Here is a 20,773-nt window from a genome sequence, read left to right on the forward strand (position 1 = left end):
TTTCATTTGCATGCACATGTTATCACTGCTTGCCTTAAGAAAAATTGCTTTCTGTTAGGTTATCCAGAAAGTTCTGAGCATTTTTTTTTTAATATGCAAAACGGGATATGAATAATTGACTTTTCAATAAATTTTATTCAGTGAAATAATTTCCATTATTATTACTGACTTTTGCCTATCTATCAGGTAACTTAAATATTCCATCAGCATAAGATTTGACTGGTTTTGAAGAGAAAAAATTATCTAGATGCATTTTGACTCCATCTAAATCGTTAAATGTTTTTCTTTGCAATGAGTTTTGTAGAGACAAAAACAAGTGGTAGTTGGATGGTGCAATATCAGGAGAGTATGGTGGATGTAGTAAAAGATCGCAGCCATTTCATGTTATTTTGTTTGGGTAGCCAAAGACATGTGGTCAGGCATTGTCTTGTTGGAACACTACCCCTTTCTTGTTAGCAGTCTCCGACCTCAATTCTTTGATTGTTTTTGGTTCAAATTAGCCAGCTGATGACGGTACACATCAGAATTAATGGTCTGGTTTTGTGGGAGAAGCTCATTATAAATAATGCCTTTATCATCCCATCAAACACAAAGCATAACATTTTTAGCATGGATGTTCATCTTTGGTTGCTGTTTTGGGGGATCCTTGCGCAAACTCCAGAATCTTTTTTGTATGACGTTTTCATACAAAAATCAATTTTTTGTCTCCAGTTACAAGTTGTTTTAAAAAAAGACATGCTTTCATTCCATTTCAAAACCATATCACTAGGAGAACACTGGTCCAAGCAATTCTTTTCTGAGAGTTTGTGAGGGACCCACATATTATAGTGAGAAATGTATCCTAGCTTCACTAGGTGTTCATGAGCCATACTTTTAGAAACTTCCAACTGCTCTGCATGTTCTCTAGTCGTGATATTTGAATTTTGTTCCATTTTTGCCTTCGAAACATCTTCATACAATTTTGAAGGTCTTCTACTGTGACTGTCATCTTCCAGTTTTAAATTTTGCAAACCACCTTCAAAAAGTTGATTCACCTGCAGCATCATCACCATAAACTTCACAAATGGTTTTGCAAGTCTTTGCAACATTTTCTCCTTTTTTTAAAAAAGAAAAGCATTACAATGCAGCTATGAAATGTTTGATTATCCATTTCAAATGTCAATAAAGGGTGACTGGAATGAAAGATAATTCTATTTTTAGTCAGGAACAAAGAAGAGATGCACTACCACTTTAAGCAATGCCAAAGTTTTAATTGTATTATGTTTCAGGTGTGTTTAATGAAGCATTAAAAGATTTAGATTAAAAGCACTCAGAACTTTCCAGACAACTTAATATATATTAGATGTCATCAGTCATGATTTTCTTTTTTCCACTTGTTTTATGGAAATCAGGGGGTTCCCCTTAACTACACCATACTGAATTTACTAGGTTAAAATAAACAATTGGGTGTGCATTATATAACTCATAACATGTGTATATAATGTCCGGAGACCAGCATTCACAGAAAAGATTTCTTGTTCAGTATTTAAGAATTGTAGATACGATGTGAATGATGTATAAAGCAGTATTTTTTTTTCTTTATGGCTTTAGTTTGGAGAAAAAGAACTGTGTCTATGACCTGTACAGGTCATTGACACAATTCCTGACATCAATGCAGTTGATATTTAGCTAAAAGTCAACATTGGCAGAAAAAAATGTTGGTAGGAAGCAGTTCCAGAGGTTTGACATTCTGGGGAAGAAGGACTGGATATAAAAGTTACTGTAGAACCTGGATGAAGAGATACAAAATGGGCAAGAAAAAATGAGAGATGGGTGTGTCAAGTGGGGTTGAGAATGTAGGTGCTAACTCTGAAAAACGGAAGCTATTGTGACAATAGTATTAAAAAAAGGCTGAGGATAAAATGCATCTGTGAGCTACAAGTTGGACAATCAGCTGGATATGGTCTAGGATGTTTATGTGTTTAAGTGTAATCAATTATGGACCTTGTTTGAGCTTTGAAGAGAATCAGCAACTGCTCAGATTTGAGGAATTTTCTGGCTCTGAAGAGGAAGGATAATCTTATGGATGAAGATTTTACTTGTTTGTGAATGAGATTGCCCTGAGAGATCTTCAGTGATTACAATGCCTAATGTTTGTAATGACTTCACACTGAGTGAAAAATCAGTGACTTTGTTTACATTGTCCAGCAATGCATAGTTTCAGCTTTCATTGTATGAGGACCAGTAGCCTATACAAAACATTTCCTTTGAAAACAGGTTATGAATAGGTTACAGGAAGAACATCAAGATATAGATAATCAGCCTTGGCAAATTTCATTTAATCCATGCTAACATGGAAAAACCGGTGTAAATCTGATCAAATATACAAATATATGTATACCGTAAAAACCCATGTAATTTACGCACTTTTTCACAAAAGTAAAAATAAACTTTAGTGGGTGTGTAAATTACATGAGTAGATTGTTTCCAGAATTTGTTTTGAAATTTTATTTTTTTTGTTGAAAAAAGACGTACAAAACGTAAAAATTCATACCAGAAGTTGACTCATTTAATGTCAGAATAGGTTTCTACAGAAAAAATAATGGCTTAAATACGCATAATGAAGTTGACTTTTATTTATACTGGACGGTATAATGCTTACTTTTTCTGTATAAATTTACTAAAACCACTAGATGGTTAACTAGTTTTTGAAGTCTGACATTCATGCTGGTAAACACGGTCTGGGCCATATTTTACATTGCTTGGAATTTCTACCTATCGCAATGGAGCACATATTTAATTTCTCCTTCGCAGTAAATGATTCATAAGTTCTACCCAACTGACAATAATGGTAATGTCAAATTTTAAAGTTTGCTTGACATTTAATAAGTGTGAAAGGGATTAAAATTTCAATACTCTGTATCAAAGGTTCCGGCAAGAATAGGCAAATCAGCTTGATCTGTCACCTTCCTCTATCAGTTGAGTAAAGTGTCATCCAAGCTGATGTTTGTTAATTAATTTGCAACACCTGTGCATATTTATCAGCTTTTCCTGTGATCGTGATTTGAGAAGACATACAGCAATATGCTAAAAATTGGACATAATCTCTTATGGACAAGAAATGTAAAATAATGTTTATTATAAACAACACAAAGACTTAGTAATTTAATAGCTTTCAATGTGATACTTGTTAAACAGAAATTATTTTTATTTAATGAAAATTTAATAAAATCTAATCAGAAGTAAGTCAAATTATGCTTAATACAACTAAACTAAAAACCTTTTTCCCATGTTGGCCATTCTCAAAACTTCTAGGTGCGAATTTTGCATAAGTAGAAGTTTTTTTTTAACAAATTTTATCCTGAAAATCACCTGCATAAACTACAAGGGTTTTTATGGTATAAATGTGCATGTGTGTGTGTGGTGCAATGTGAAAGCATCTAGCTCAAGAACACAATGCACAGCCTAGTCCAGGAATTGAAACCACAACCTCACAATCGTAAGCTTGACACATACACATATGTGTGTGTGTGAAGCTGCATAGCTCAGTGGTTAGGGTGCCATGCTTACAACCGTGAGGCTGTGAGTTCGATTGCTGAACTAGGCTGTGCATTGTGTTCTTGAGCCAAACACTTTATTTCACATTACTTCAGTTCATTCAGTTGTTGAAATGAGTTGTGACATCACAGGTGCCAAGCTCTATCGGCTTTTGCCTTTCCCGTGGCATGGAGAGGGGAGGCTGGTACACATGGGCAACTGCTGGTCTTCCATAAACAATCTTGCCAGACTTGTGCTCAGGAGGGGAACTTTCTAGGTGCAATCCCATGATCATTCATGATCGAAGGTAGTCTTTATTCCTTTTGTGTATATATATACATATACATACAAACATATATATATATATATATACTTTATTAAAAAGCAGCAAAAATATCACAAAAATTGTTACTCAGAGTTTCACATTCTCGTTTGTCAGACAAGTTTGTTTAGAAACAAAACTGTCCGATGAATGGGAACATGAAACTCTGAGTAACAGTTTTTGCGATATTTTTGCTGCTTTTTAATAAAGCATATTACTCTACCTCTGATATTCGAGTACTATTTTTTTCACCTTGCTTCATATTTATGTGCTTACTCTGGTGTATATATATATATGTCACATAAAAAGCACCAACCGATCATGCCCGTGCCAACATCTCCTGGCTCCTGTGCCGGTTGCACATAAAAAGCACCGACTACACTCACAGAGTGGTTGGCATTAGGAAGGGAATCCAGCTGTAGAAACACTGCCAGATCAGACTGGAGCCTGGTGCAGCCTCCTGGCTTCCCAGACCCTGGTCGAACCGTCCAACCCATGCTAGCATAGAAAACAGATATTAAACAATGATGATGATGATGATATATATATGATATTTGCTTTTGTGCTTGTGTTGTAATTCTTATCATTTTTTATAAAAAGATACCATTTCCCAATAACTGATTCTTGTGAAAGCATGTAGAATGTAATGCTTACAAAAAAGAGCTTGTGATAATCATATTTACTAACTTATATCTCTGCATAGATATATGGCTAATCATCCTGAAACATGGAAATGTAGTTATAGCTTCTATTACTACTGCTCCTACTACTCTCTCTGTCTCTCTCTCTCTCTCTCTCTCTTTCTCTTCTTTCTTTAACAAACAAACTGTTTTTTTCTTGTCTGTTCTTAGTTGCAGACTATACTCAGGTAACTGAAATTCCTTTATAGCCAATATCCTGAAGAAATTTTCATTTTAAATGCTAATACATCTTAATACCACAAGTGTCAATAATAATAACTAGCAGTACCTATAGAAATTCCATGATAAATATGAAATGTTTTAGATGATTGGAAGTTTATACAGAGCCATAAAAATGTATGCTTCCTTTGAAATTGTGTATTCTGCATTATTTTCATTCCAAAAAAAACAAAACCTTTCAGTTCTTCTGGATAAGACTGTAATTAAGGGAGCATGAATTAGCCATTCTCTCAGTAGTTCAGAGATTCAGTTATAAATCTAAAGGCTTCACTATAATTACTGAGAATATTCATGTCACCAATGTTGTAACTTTCAAGGAATTACAACCGTGTTCCGTGGTCTGCTACTACAACAGCTCCTTTATAGGATCCAGTTAGCACAAGACATCATCAGGAGGAACCACGTCTGGTTTCAGCCCCTACTCCTCTACTGTTTTGCTGTGGCGGGGACCCCGCTTTTGGAGGTGTCTTCAGCTCTCGTGTTGGGTGCATGTCTTCTTTCTTATATTCCCTGGCCTCTTCGCTGTATCGTCAGCTGGTGACTGACTGACTTGTCAAACTTTTCCCTTTAAATACCTGCCGCTAGGGTCCAGCAGGCAGCCCCAGCAAGTTGTCACATGATACTTTCTCACCTTAACTGACTAGTGAAGGCTCATAGTCTTAGCCCGTGCATTCTTTAAACGACTGTCACCTGTCAGTCAGTGAAGCTGATTCAGTGTCAGCTTGTCTCACCTAGTGATGTTATTTCCTGCCGGCATGTTATGACTTTCAAGCCATCATTCTTGCTACCTCGTTGTCAAATTTTTTATAACTCACTGCGTCATTTGCTTTTGGCCACTTAATCTTTGTCCTCTTCACACCTATCAGTCTTTTTGACTGATCCAATTCAACTGTTGAATGAACCTTGCTATGGTTATTTTCCAGGGGGTTCTGGCCAAACGTCTTATGGTTTATCAACCCACGTTGTTGAAATACTTTCTTCTGACACACCTTCCCTTGGTGGATTCTCAGCCTGATGTAACTAGCAAACACCTTTCCACAGCAGCTGAACTCCTCATCTACCATTCCTATACCGTTTCCTTTGTCATTTTCCATTTCCGGTCCAAGTCCATTTCGTTTTTTTCTGTCCCTATTTGATCCTTTTTTTTGTTGACATTCTTTCTCATTTTCATTTTCTAATCTATCTGGAACTCATTCTCTTATCTGTTGTAAATACTAACTGTATTCTCTTTGATTCATATTTTCCCTTCTACATGCTTCTTCTACTCCCTTGCTTGTTGTAGTGATTCGACCCTGTTTCTTTTCACACCATTGCCTATGCCATCTCATTCTCTCTCTTGTTAGCTTACTTTGTGTGTCATTCATATTTTTATTAGTAAATATCAATTTTCAAGCAAGCAGATCATAAATAATTAAACTTATACATATCCATTAAATGATAGGTGATATAAAAAATTTAGTTCAATAATAAAAAAAAAATACACTTTTCACCATCCACTCACTACTACCACCTCCACTATCATCATCACCATTATCGCTACCACCACCACACCACCACCACCACCACTCTAGTTTTCAGTAACAAAGCTCAATCTAAGTTGTTGCCAATCAAGATTATTTTCATTTCATTTCATTTCAGTTGTTTGTTACATATCTACTTTTCTCGCTGTTGATGTTTCTTTTTGCTCCTCAGATTTAAAAAAAATAACATCCACTTATTTTGCTTAGTTATTTCACTTTCATTGAAAAATCTGTATCTATCATAAGCTTTCTGTCTACCGTTGACTTGTACATGCATTTGTTTATGTGAATAGATAAATAGATTGACAGATAGAAGATATAAAAGACTGAATAGTAAAATGGTATTTTCGTGTCAGTCACTATAATATATGACGTTTAAAATTTCCCTCTGCTAAACACTTTATATTTCTTTCTCTCTTTTTCTCTCTACCTCTTACTTCAACTAATTTTTAACCATGTCATTTCTCTCTTCACATCATTATCATTTCTCTTTTTCTGTTCATCTCTCACTTCCACTATGTCACAGCATATTACATCGGCTGGCATAGTGTCACTACTCGCTCTCTCTTTATCTGCCTCTCGCTCTCAATATAACTGCCAATGTACTCTCTCAATCTGCTTTTCCACTAGAGTATCACTACTCTGCTAAAAATTGTATTTCTAACTCACATCATTAACTCTTCTCTTTCCCTCTTTAACTCTTGCTTTTCACCTCTTCCTTCAATTAACCATGTGACAGCATGATGCATTCGGCCTTAGCTTATTAATATATAGATAATAATTGTTTCTGGTATTTAATTTTTTTTTTTAGCGTAGGCATTAAATGGCGTCAAAAAAGAATCAGCCATCCCTAATATGGGATGAGATTTCAAATTTACTTAACATTCATTTCTTAAAATTCCTATTATTCTATTTTTATGTTCTCTTTTCAAATTTACCATATGTATATATATATATATATATGTATGTATATATAGTTTTTGATTGAATTTTAATGAATTTAATTTCTTGTATTTTATTATACAGTACCTTTCTTAATATTGCATATTTCTCTATATTGTTATACTTTTCTTTTCTTTTTATTCTTCAGTTCCCAGAACTGAGTTCAGGAAATGTTTGTATTGCTAATGTTGATAAAATCAACCAGATGGTAAAGAAATTCATCTCAGATGGACCTGATAAGTTGCAGGTATACCAGATATTCTCACTTTCTCTTCATGTATCTTCGTATAAGGCACAAGGGTTCCAAGGCTAAATTACTGAACTATTTACCCTTGGATTATGCATAAGCCCTGGGTAAATAATCCAATACCTTAACCCTTTTAGTCAATATCTTAAGCCGTTTGGTACCAATTCACCTGAGGCACCTCATATTTATGATTCAAACTTTCTGTTTAAAGTAATCTAAATTAAAACCTTCCCTCCAATTTTCAAACCCCAGCTCAATAATGACAATGTCATTTTACTGAATTCTTCATTATTTTAAAATTATCAACAGCAATGTATTTCAAAAGAAATATGGTTACAAAAGGTTTAACACAGCAACTTTTGTATTGTGAAGTACATTATTCTTAGGTTACCCAATTAACTTGCCTGCAGTTGATGAATAGTGGACCTAAATGAAAGGGAACATGCATAATATTGTTCTCCATGGAGACAATTTAGATTAACTACATACTGGAATCTCTCTCACGGTCAGTCATAAATCTCCTTAAAAGACTTCTACTTAAAAGTGTAGGACTGTCTGTGAAACAAGGCTAATGTAAGATGTCTGATGACCAGTCTATAAAGTGAAAAAAAAAAGAGAGATAATGATTTAAAATTTTTTCGTATTCCTTCATCTTTATGGATTTGCTCTAAGTTATTTGTTTGTGTAAACGCAGTTTGTTCCAAATATGCCGGCAGTGCTCCACTGTGACCCCTACTCAAGCTTTCAGAGGCCAGTAGCTAATTAAGGCTGAAAGTACTTTGTCACTCTGCAGTTTTGGCACTCCTCCGTGTATGAGTTTTCCCATGAGGAATCATAAATGATTGTGACACTTACAGTAACTTGATGCTTTTGCTTGTGTGTTGCTCACTCATGGAGATAATGTATTGCAAAGTTTGTTTCATTGATATGTGTGTAATGATTGCGTCTTTGTGCAAAAGAAAACTAGGCTGCAGTCTATTGAAAGGTGTTTTCAAGAATTCTGTTTAAGGAGGCAGTACCATTCTGGCATTAGATACCTAGATTTAATGTGGATGTTTCATGTGTATGAGTAAAGTTAAGAAGTGAAGTGTAGTGTTCTTCATAGAAATGTATGCTATGTGAAATGACATCATCACCATCATCAACCCTTGAACATTACTGTCTCAAGTCCCTAGGACTCATAAGGCTGGTTACTTGGTTTCCATGGCATATAAGTGACCACAATCTCAACAGTACCACTGAATAGGATGCCAGTTCATCACAGGGTTACACATTTACAAATGAGTGGACTGGAGCAACTTGAAATGAAGTGCTTTGCTCAAGAACACAACACACTACCTGGTTCAGGATTTGAAATCATGATCTTGTGATCATTAGTGCAGTAACCTGAAAAATTTTCCCACATGCCTTCACTTTTTAAAGTGACAGCAAGCATGTTATTAATGAACAGAAAGAAGTGTATGTGTATACATTGGAGTATACCAGAGTTGTTGGAGTATAAATAGTAGAATACACCATCAGCCACAGTTACAAAGTGGTGTGGCATGAGATGAGAAACAATTTTCTCTCATCAGACAACGTCAATGACTCTTTTGTTATTAACAGCGATAACAAGTCTTTTTGCCAAAGTACTCAAAGGAGAAGACCAATAGTGTATGGTATAAGAAAGCATGTCTCTGGCAGATATGGTTCTATGGAAACCACACTGATCATTGAGGGGAGAGAGAGAGAGAGAGAAACTCAAACTGATAAAGGAATTAATTGTTTATAATATTATTGATATCTTAGAGATGTTGAATTTTAGTGAGCAATAAGTTAGTAGTTGGCCGGGTCTGAGCATTTATCTTTCTTGAAAGTAGAACACACTTGAGCATGGTTTCATAGACTGAGATAGATTCTTGCAGAGAAAGAAAGATTGAAGAGTTTAGTCAAAATTAAACTTATCACCTTGTACTTGAGGAACAGAGAAGTTTCCCATTTGTGAGTTGCATGTATGTGCTTGTCAGAACTATAAAATGCAGAAGATAGTTTAGGAGAACTTTGCATTTCATGTGTATGGACTTTGAATTAACATGGATAGAAAATACTAGCTTTATCTGTGAAAGTACTTAAGAGCCATCTTGGTAGAGAAGTAGTAGGTAAGATTCCACAGACTGCCTTGGCAATGAGTTAGAAAGCTTTGCTGCATTTTGGGATACACCTTTTGCTTTCTTGAGGATTATTTTCCAGGCTTTGAAATAATATCCTGGGTGATTTCAGTTACCAACTTAAGTGTCTCAGATAAATGAATCACATCTAGGACTAGAGAGGTTGTCTTGTATAGCTCAGAGCTTCCTCTCTTCTGAGCTAGGTGTTTGCTCCTAGACATTTCTTTGATATTTGATTGCAAATTTACAAAGCTTCCAAAAGACAGAACAAAAGAAAGACTACAACAGGAAACAGAGGGCGAGGGAAAGAGAGAGAAAGAGATGAGAGGATTGTAGAGAAAAGAAAGAAACTAGAAGTGGAAAGGGTTTTTATTTTACCATTTAGTCAGAAGAGTAAAGATAAGAAACACAAAAAGTGAAATTCAGATATCCTGGGTTTCCTGGCTGAGTTATTGAATCCAGATACAACAACTAACATTCTACCCCTAGGTACCCCAAGAAGAGACATAGAACAACACTTTCAGTGTCAATATGGAGACTTAGGAGGATGCAAACATCAACTACAACATTAGATGGAAGATCCTTTCTAAGACCAAGCCTTATGTTAATGGGTTAGAGAGATGTTCTGTATGCTCCCTTGAAAAACCTGTTTCTTTTAAAGGGCCTCCAGGAACTGTATGAGTACCAAAAGCGCGATTTTTTCATCATATTGACAGCCAAGCCTTATATGAAGTTAAAATTTATTGGAGAAAATTAGCTTCAAAAATTATATGACATCTGTTGTAAACAAACTGATTATGCGTAATTACGTAAATTATTTATTCCTCTTCATGTCTTTTGTTTGCCCTCAACACAGTAACTTTCTTTCTTGTTTCTTACAGATTGTAACAGACTTTGACCAGACACTAACCATGCATTCATATCAAAACAAACGATGTGATTCATGTCATGGTGAGTATTATTCTTATTATTATATTCACAAATTAATTGTTGATAACCTGTGTATGATTGAATCAAGAAGGTTTTAAGAATCTTTTTTTTTTCCATATCCTAATTGGTTTTTGTCAGTGTTGAGAAAACTCACCCACCACAGCAGAATTGAGATCCTAAAACCAAGGTTCCAAGTAAAAAGCATTGGTGTGGATGCTGGTGCCACATAAAAAGCACCCAGCACACTCTGTGAAGTGGTCAGCAGTACGAAGGGCATTCAACCACAGAAACCAAGTCAAAACAGACTAAGGAATTTGGTGCTGCCCCTGGCCTTGCCAGTTTCTGTCAAGCCATCTAACCCATGCCAGGAAGGAAAACAGATGTTAAATGTTGGTGATGACGATGAGAGAGAGACTATTTCCACCTACCTCTGTATAATGTGTGGTAGTCATGTATCCCTTCCATAGTAAGAGACACTTATGCTTGTGCCTCTGTCATACCTTAGTCTTCCAACATTTAGTATAAAACCACTTCCCCTACTCCAGTTCTTCCAACCTCCCCACACATTTGGTGGTTGAGTTTTTTTCTTCTCTTTTCTCCTTTACTGCTTTGCAAGTTCCATAGCAACTTCACTAATGCAAGAAAAAAAGCACCTCTGTACACTCTGTAAAAAGGAGCTTGCATTAGGAAGGAAATCCAACCACAGAAGCCATATTAAAGCTGATACGGGAGCTAAGTATAGACCTGCTGCTTGCTGGATCCTGTCAAACAGTCTAAACCATACCAGCATGGAAAATGGAAATTGGACATTAAATGATGATGATGATATGTATGTGTGTGTATGTGGTGAGGACTGATCTTAGGATGTTGGGGCTCTCAGAGGAAATGGCAGTAGACCAGGACATTTTATGTGAGGTCCTAGGGAAGACACATCCATGAAACTGAGTGCTTGAAGAATTGTGCTCCACCCACATGTAACAACACACTTTCCCCCACTCTACCCTAAGAAATCAAACTACAACTCCTCTTCTAATTGCATGTTTCTCTTCCTCACATTTCCTCTTCAAAAATTATGATTGTTTTCCAATTCCCTTTCTTGCTCTCCCTGCTGTGCTCTCTGTATCACTGCTCCCCACACCCCCACCCTATTTTTCTAACCAGGTTCTACGCTCATATTCTTCTTACTTGTGAGTATACCCTAGCACTAGACCATCTCTCTTCTGCTCTCTCTTAAACTTTTTCTGTTTCCTACTCTCTCTCTCACCATGTACCTCCTCTATGTCTAGACACCTATTTCTGCTTTTCTATTTCTCTGTTACACTCTAACCTTTCATCATTTGATACTGGGTCACTTCCTCTGTTGTGGCAAGACACCTGCTTCTTTCTCTCTGTCTCTTTGTCACACTCTAACTTTCATCCTCTGACACAAATGTCCTGCTCCTCTCATAATTCCTTGTCTTGTGAGTTACTTGGTTACCCTGCACGTACTGGTGCCACGTTAAAAGCATCCAATCCACACTAATGTGGTTGGCGTCTGGAAAGGCACCCACCTGTAAAAATCTTGCAAAAACTAACTTTGCCTGTGCTAGTGCCACATAAATAGCACTGAGTCCACTCTGTGGATTGGTTGGTGTTAGGAAGGCCATCCAGCTGTAAAATTGCTGCCAAAACAGACTCAGTAGCCTTGGGTACATTTTCTACCTGGCTGGCTCCTGTCAACCATCCTACCCATGCATGCATGAAAGATGGACGTTTAATGATGATGATATGTGTGTCTGTCTGTATGTATGTATGTATATGTTTATATGTGTGTGTGTATATATGTTTATATATATGTGTGTGTGTTTATCTGTCTGTCTACCTATCTATCTTGTTGTGTCTGGGGAGGAGTCATTCTCTTTTAGTGCCTTATAATGTAACACACTCACCAGTAAAGTTTCCACTCATTTACTTATTTATTTTTCTAGAATTTTCGTTGCATCTTGTAACATTTTCTATAGTTGTTGACTCTCAATGACTATTGAAAAGCTTGCAAGACGCAACGAAAATTTTAGGAAAATAAATAAGTAAATGAGTAGAAACTTTACTGGTGAGTGTGTTAAATAAGGCACTGAAAGAGAATGGCTCTCCTCAGGCACAACAAAATTTCCTTCTACACATGAACTCACATGAAAAATCTTGGAAACCAAATCCCAAAACGAAAAATCTTTCTATCTTTATATATATATATATATATAAAGGGTAAGGTAAAGACCCCCTTCGGTCATGAATGACCATGGGATTGCACCTAGAAAGTTACCCTCCTAGACACAAGTCCGGGCAAGGTTGTTTATGGAAGACCAGCAGTCGCCCATGCATACCAGCCTCCCCTCTCCACGCCACCAGTGTTATCCAAGGGAAAGACAAAGGTCGATACAGCTTGGCACCAGTGACGTCGCAACTCATTTCTACAGCTGAGTGAACTGGAGCAACGTGAAATAAAGTGCCTTGCTCAAGAACACGTGTGTGTGTGTGTATGTATATGTATGTATATATGTATATATCATCATCATCATCATCATTTAATGTATGTTTTCCATGCTAGCATGGGTTGGACGTTTCGACCGGGGTCTGGTAAGCCATGGAGGCTGCACCAGGCTCTAGTCTGATTTGGCAATGTTTCTACAGCTAGATGCCCTTCCTAATGCCAACCACTCTGTGAGTGTAGTGGGTGTTTTTTACGTGCCACTGGCATAGGGGCCAGAGCAGGCTGGCAAATGGCCACGATCGGTTGGTGCTTTTACGTGTCACCGACACAGACGCCAGTCAGGCAGCACTGGCATCTGCCACGTTCGGATGGTGCTTTTTACGTGTCACTGGCACGGGTGTCATATATATATATATATATATATATAGAGAGAGAGAGAGAGAGAGAGAGATGTCAATGAAGGGCTGCACTTGAAATGTTACTCACCTCCTTTTGCAACACACAAACTTCTCACCTTATTTTTACAAATAAATTTCTATTTTGTTTGCATTAGTTCACTACAATTTGTGTTTGCTTTGTTTGTTTCTTTTCGTTTTTTTTTTTCTTTGTGGTGGAATTCTAGAACTGCATAGATTCCTCTTTTCTGTTGATGTCCTTCCAAAACAAAACTATTCTGAAGTGGAGAATAATAATAATAATAATAATAATAATTGTGTACAGTGCTCAGGTGCACTACAACTCATCTAAAGTGTATATATAATCAGGTGTAGTTTCGGCAGATTTCGAAAGCATGAGGGCCTTAAAGATGCAGTGTCATGGCATCAACAACTGACGCAGGCAGTTATTCCATGCTTCAGCAACTCTGAGCGTGAAAAAATGTTTCCGAAAGTCATGGGAGCTGTATTGTTTTCTGACTTTGTAGGCATGTCCACGTGTGTTAGACACATGGAGATCAAAAAGGTGTTCAATGTTGTTGTTGGTGAGGTGGTTTATAACTTTGTGGGTGTTTACCAAGTCCGTCGCCAAACGCCGGAGCTTCAGTGAATCCATGCCCAGGGAAACAAGGCGCTCAGAATATGGTAGGTGTCTGATGGAGGGTATGCTTTGGTTGCACGTCTCTGGACAGATTCCAGGAGGTCATGTTCTGTGCAAGATAGGGGTTCAAACTGATGATGCGAATTCCAAGTGTGGTCGTACCATAGCTGTTACAGTTTTAAATAGATGGCTGGAGAGCGGCTAACAAAAGACCTGCTGAGTGATGCCAGACACCCTCGGCCTTCCTGACAATCTTAGAGATATGCTTTGACCAACGCAAATCACTGCTGACAGTGATGCCTAGGTCACGCTCGCAAGAGGATTTCTTGATATCAGTGTTGTGAGGGAGTATGTGAACGCAGGTTTTTTCTCCCAAAATGCATGGTGGTACACTTGTCCCAGCCAGTTTCAGTTGCCAGTCTGTGATCCATTGCTGCATTGTGTCTAGGTCTGATTGCAGGAAAGAGTTGTAGACATCAGGATCTGTCCTCTTGATTTCAAGGTACAGCTTGATGTCGTCTGCATATTTCAATACTGTGGCATTCTTTAATGACTTAATCCTGCTGTGAATATTTGCAAAATCTCTGGAACTATGTAACCGTATCAAAAAAAAAATTATGTAAAAATTACTAAAGGTTTTAAGGGACACAGAAAAAGCTTTTAGTTTTTATTTGAATTCCCTAATTCTTTGACAAACTTAACAGATTATTTTCATTCCCTTATTTTCCATAGGTGTCCTGGATAATAGTTCATATCTGCCAGATGATTTCCGTGTAAAGGTAAAAAAGAAAAAGACAAAAATGGGGATTTTTTGGGTCCTTTTTTTGGTCATAAACTGTTTTTTAACATCCATTTTTCCATGCTTGTATTGCTATTGTTGTTTATGTTGTCGCTAATAACAGAGATCCGTCTTGATCAAACAGACCTATGATTAATGGTGTTCCGACTATGATCATTTCGTCTTTTTTGCATATCTAATGCAACTCTTTTTTTTTTTTCTTTTTTCTTTTTGTCGAGATGATAGGCTGTGACTTGTAAGGGTTTTCTATTTCTAGCAAGTTGACCAACCTTGTAGAGGCTCCTGCATTAACTCCATGTTGGAAAATGAAATAGTCAAGCTTTCAGCTGGATATTTTTACTCCATTAATTATTCAGCTATAAAATATATTTGGCTTTTCTTTTTTTTTGTGTGTGTGATAGTTGGGGGAAGCATGCAAGCAAGCAAGCATAGTTAAATATTTTGCTCAAGAACCTCTGTAAGATCTGAATTTATGAAATAAGGATGATGACCTTTGTGATTCTTATTTCATTTTGTTTATTTGTCCATCACTAAGTATACACCTCTGTTAATATACAAAATAGAACTAAATGAGGATAAGACATATGTTTGAAAACTGAAATCCTACGGTATATAAGTTTATTCTCAACTCATTTTTTTTCTGGAACGTGGATGCAAGCTTAACTGCTAACTGTTGCAATTTGGGATATTTTTAACAATAGAAAATAGGGATATACATTTTATGCTTACAGGGATGTGTTATCCATTTTTGTATATATTCTCTTTTACTCTTTTACTTGTTTCAGTCATTTACCTGCAGCCATGCCGCAGTAGCACCTTAAAGGGCTTTTAGTCAAAGAAATCGACCCCGGGACTTATTCTTTGCAAACCTAGTACTTTTTCTATTGGTCTATCTTGCTGAACCGCTAAGTTATGGGGACATAAACACACCAGCATCGGCTGTCAAGCGATGGCAGGTGGGAGGGGGGACAAATACAGAGACACATAAATATATACATTCATATATATGTGTGTGTGTGTATTTATGTAGATGTGTATATATATATATATATATATATATATATATATATATGTATGTATGTATGTGTATATATATATATGTATATACAACAGGCTTTTTTTAGTTTCTGTCTACCAGATCCACTCACAAGGTTTTGGTCGGCCCGAGGCTATAGTAGAAGACACTTGCCCAAGGTGCCATGCACTGGGACTGAACCTGTAACCATGTGGTTGGTAAGCAAGCTACATGCCACACACCCACTCCTGCGCCTATACTACATAATTTATTCAAAACAATGTGGATAAATAAGCATTGCATTTGACCAAGTAATGTGAATGTTAAAGAGTTTGTACTGGACTAAGAAATTGTAATCATTCACAGCTACGGCCATAGTTTTGAAAAAAATTCTAAATAATCAATTCTGAGTAGAGAGGTAGTGGAGACAACACTGATATTTTAATTAGGGTTGTTTCCCTTGGCTTTGATACTTTATGCACTGTTGTGAAGATTAATGGTTATTTAGCACATGCACAAAAATGTAATGACTTTCAAAAAAACTCGACAAATTTTCGATGGTTCAACTCGAAATTAATTTTATTAACACAACAAGTGTTGAGCTATTGATTCTTTCTCTTTACTTCACTGTGATTTTGATTAATTAAAACTTCTTAATTGACTACATCAGTTTTCATGCTGAACATATCTCTGGATATTTTAGTTTTGGGTCCAGAAGAAAAGTTCTGTAAATATAAGGAACAGCTCCATTTACTTCAGCAATGGTTCTGTTTGCAGATTTCAGTGACATTCACTTATGATAGCTTGACTTAAATTAGTGTGCACTAGCTATGAAGTTTTCTCAGAAAGGGTCCAAACAGCTATGCAGGGTTGCAAAAGTACAGGAGGGATATCTGTGTCTGCATCTGCATCTAAACCTAGAAAGTATATGTGTGTATTTACATTCACAAATATGTGTACATTTGCACCTGCAATGGATAACTATGTACCTGTAATCATAAGTGATACTAGTATGCTTGCACTAACAAGTAATATGTATTTATCTATATCCATGTGTAGTGTTTGTGTATCTCTGCTCACGTAATATATGTTTCTTCAGTTATGTGTAAAATGTATGTATCTTCACCCATGTAATATCATTGATGTATATGTTGTTATTTGGAAAGTGAGACAGAATAGGAAGATAGACTAGAGCTGTTCTGTGTCCCACTGTACCTTCTCTTGTAACCAGTACATTTCCAGAAGAGTCCTGTCTATGTTCTTCACTTAGCTAAAATTTAATAACCATGTAAAATTATTTTTCACACCATTCCTTTATGAAACAATCATAATGTCAGTGAATTTGCTTCCTAACATTAAAACAGTTGCTAATATATTTATATTGCCATCCAACCCAGATAATGAGGATATTTATAGTTATTATAGCTTCCTCATAACATATTTTCCATTCATTTTAGACAATATAATCTATTCTACTCTAGGCACAAGGCCCGAAATTCTGGGGGAAGTGGGGGCCAGTCAATTAGATCGACCCCAATGTGCAACTGATACTTAATTTATCGGCCTCGAAAGGATGACATGCAAAGTCAACCTCAGTGGAATTTGAACTCAGAATGTAAAAACAGACAAAATACCGCTAAGCATTTCGTCCAGCATGTTAACATTTCTGCCAGCTCACCGCCTTATTTGGGAGGGGATAATATATTACCACCTCCATTCACTTGTTCCTCCCCTTGCATTTGTATTGTGCTCACTAACATCTCACCTCCAAGTCGCAACACTAACCATTACTAGTAATTTTCAGTAAATTAGCTCTGTGCAGCCGGAGTGGCTATAGGCCCCTCTTTTATCTGACATCATTTGGCAGCTGCTCGTTACAGAACATCTGACCAGGCCACTATATACAGTAGTTGAATATGCCAACAGCATTAGTCAATATGTACATAGAAAGATGATGGAAGATAAAAGTTGACTTCAGCTGGATTTGAACTCAGAATATAAGAGTCAAAACTAAATATTGCATGGCATTTTTCCTGATTCTTTAGCATATGCTAATTCATTATTTATAATATGTAAAACAAGGAGTCATTGAACCTTAGTATTCTATTATCACAATTAGCTTACAAAAAGTATAGAAATTTCAATTAGAATTACAAATAATTGAACAAATTCATTTGTGTCACTCTTGTGTGGCCATCTAAGGATTAAAAGACTTTTGACTGCTCAAATGGCTTACTCTGGTGTCAAAGGACGCATACTGTAGTACTGACAGTAAGGTGGTTTATTTAGTGCTAGAGCTTAACAAAGCCATCACAACTTGAGTTCTTATATTATGAATAAAAGAAATTTAGGAACTGACTGTTATGTCAAACAGTGACAGATAAATCATACATACTCACGTGTACAGACATCTGGCCATGTAGATAGAAAGTTCACATTGTAATCGTGTGGTTTGCGTTCAGTCAACAATCCAACACCTTGGACAAGTGTTTTCTACCATGAGCCTGGACCAACCAATACCTTTTCAGCAGAACTGGTTGATGGAAACTGTATGTATTCATATCATTAGCATGGAAAGCAGACATTAAACGACAATGATGATATATATAAAGTTAAAATTTAAAAATAGGATAAAATCTTTATAAGAATTTATCAAGTAGTCAGCGTGAAAAAACCTCATAAGGGAAAAATTATAATTATTCCCTTTAGATATATTTATTTATATTAAGGGCATAACTACACTTGAATGCCTCATGCTATGAGGGGACTCTTAAAGTCAAAACTACCATAATAAATACAGTGTACCAAACACGAGGGAATGCAACTCTTAAAAACAGATTCAGCCACATATGATTTCATAATTAGTGCACAAAATGCACTTTTTAATTGACAGTGCATGCATAATCAAGACACATAAAAATGAACAAAAATCAACATACCAGACGAACGCCAAATGTATCCAACATAACACATTAGAGTTGTTCACTCTTATATGTCTATGTGAGAGGCAGGCTTTTCGAATTGCATCTCGGTACATGTGTATTTCCAGAATTATTCAGCACTGAATATATTCCAGTTGAATTTAAAATTTAAAAATAGGATAAAATCTTTATAATCTGTATAAAATTTTAAAATAGGATAAAAATCTTGAATGCCTCATTTTCCCCTTATGAGGTTTTTTCACGCTGACTACTTGATAAATTCTTATAAAGATTTTGTCCTATTTTTAAATTTTAAATTTAACTGGAATATATTCAGTGCTGAATAATTCTGAATATACACTACCGTCAGAAATTAATTAGCACCCTTGATTTGCTCACCATGAAGCATGGTGGGGGTGGTCTGATGGTGTGAGGGGCGTTCAGCTACAGTGGTGTTGGGCGGCTCTATGCCGTCGAAGGCAACATCAACGCAGCAAAGTATGTTGAGATAGTACGGGATACCTCTTTGGTGGCGAGGAGTACGTGCTGGCCAGTCACCTGACCTGAACCCTATTGAGAACCTCTGGAGTCGATTGGGTAGGGATTTGAATGTGCAGCAATACAGGAACCGACACGAGCTGTTTGGGGCACTTCTTGCTGCATGAGGGGCCATCCCTGCACAGTACCTGCAGGCACTCATAGACAGCATGCCGACCCACGTAGCAGCTGTCATTGCTGCCAAAGGAGGAGCAACAAGATATTGACTAAATTTCACGATTAATAACAATTATGTGGTGTGCTGGGATATGTTTTAATAAATTTTTGATTAAAAACGCGTTCGTTTCTGATAATAAGTTAATTAAATTAAGAAAATGTAAGAAAATGTAGAAATTTGAGAAGTGCTAATTAGCTTCCGACGCAAGTGTACACGTGTACCGATATGCAATTCGAAAAGCCCACCTCTTGCACAGATATATAAGAGTGAACAGCTCTATGTACTATGCTGGATACATTTGATGTTCATTTGGTATGTTGATTTTTATGTGTCTTGATTATGCCTGCACTTCATTTTGTGCACTAATTATGAAATCATATGATATGCGGCTGAATCTATTTTTAAGTGGCTCACTTCAAGAGTTGCATTCCTCCACTTCGGTACACTGTATTTATTATGGTAGTTTTGACTTTAAGAGTCCTTCGTAGTGTGAGGCATTCAAGTGTAGTAATGCCCTTAATATAAATAAATATATTTAAAGGGAATAATTATAATTTTTCCCTAATGAGGTTTTTTCATGCTGGCTATTTGATAAATTCTTATAAAGATATTATCCTATTTTTAAATTTTAAATTTAGTAATGCCCTTTATATATATACATATATATACACACACACATATATATTTACATATATATATGTGTGCGTGTATGTGAGGAGAAGTTTTCAGTGTAGAAGCAAGGATTAGAATCGAAGGGCCTTAGAGTCAACCTAGCTAAAACCAAAGAAATCGAAATCAAATTCGATGACTGGCATCCGTATTAGTGGAGCACTAAGAGCACCATCCAAGCGTGATTGTTGCCAGAGCAACTGACTAGCTTCCATGCTGGTGGCACGTAAAAAGCACTATTCAAGCGTGATCATTACCAGTGTCGCCTTACTAGCAATTGTGCCGGTGGCACGTGAAAAAGCGAGGTCATTGCCAGTGCCACTGGACTGGCTCCTGTGTTTCACGTAAAAAGCACCATTTGAGCGTGGCCGTTGCGAATATTGCCTGACTGGCACATAAAAGCACCCACTACACTCTCGGAGTGGTTGGCATTAGGAAGGGCATCCAGCTGTAGAAACTCTGCCAGATCAAGATTGGAGCCTGGTGCAGCCATCTGGTTCACCAGTCCTCAGTCAAATCATCCAACCCATGCCAGCATGGAAAGCGGACATTAAACGATGATGATAATGATAATGCATGTACATATATACATGTGTGTGTGTGTATAT

General features: G+C 36.7%; 1 protein-coding gene and 1 long non-coding RNA gene across 7 annotated transcripts in view; one reads left to right on the forward strand and one right to left on the reverse strand.

Annotated features, from left to right (window-relative positions):
• LOC115229806 (cytosolic 5'-nucleotidase 3) overlaps nucleotides 1-20,773 on the forward strand; it is a 52,637-nt gene that overhangs the window by 21,335 nt on the left and 10,529 nt on the right. For all 6 annotated transcript variants that reach the window (XM_036513572.1, XM_029800103.2, XM_036513566.1 and 3 more), the window contains 3 exons: nucleotides 7,369-7,467; nucleotides 10,496-10,565; nucleotides 14,779-14,825. In XM_036513572.1, coding sequence (XP_036369465.1) covers nucleotides 7,426-7,467; nucleotides 10,496-10,565; nucleotides 14,779-14,825 — 159 coding nt within the window. In that variant the 5' untranslated portion in view covers nucleotides 7,369-7,425. The remainder of the gene's footprint in view (nucleotides 1-7,368; nucleotides 7,468-10,495; nucleotides 10,566-14,778; nucleotides 14,826-20,773) is intronic.
• Nucleotides 6,241-18,385, reverse strand: LOC118767990. Its single transcript, XR_005003911.1, has 3 exons — nucleotides 18,375-18,385; nucleotides 6,537-6,686; nucleotides 6,241-6,254 (listed from the first exon to the last, which is right to left on the reverse strand). It is a non-coding gene; the product is annotated as an uncharacterized LOC118767990 (long non-coding RNA).

This window comes from Octopus sinensis, linkage group LG2 (genome assembly GCF_006345805.1).
Source record: "Octopus sinensis linkage group LG2, ASM634580v1, whole genome shotgun sequence".
NCBI classification, from domain to species: Eukaryota; Metazoa; Mollusca; class Cephalopoda; order Octopoda; family Octopodidae; genus Octopus; species Octopus sinensis.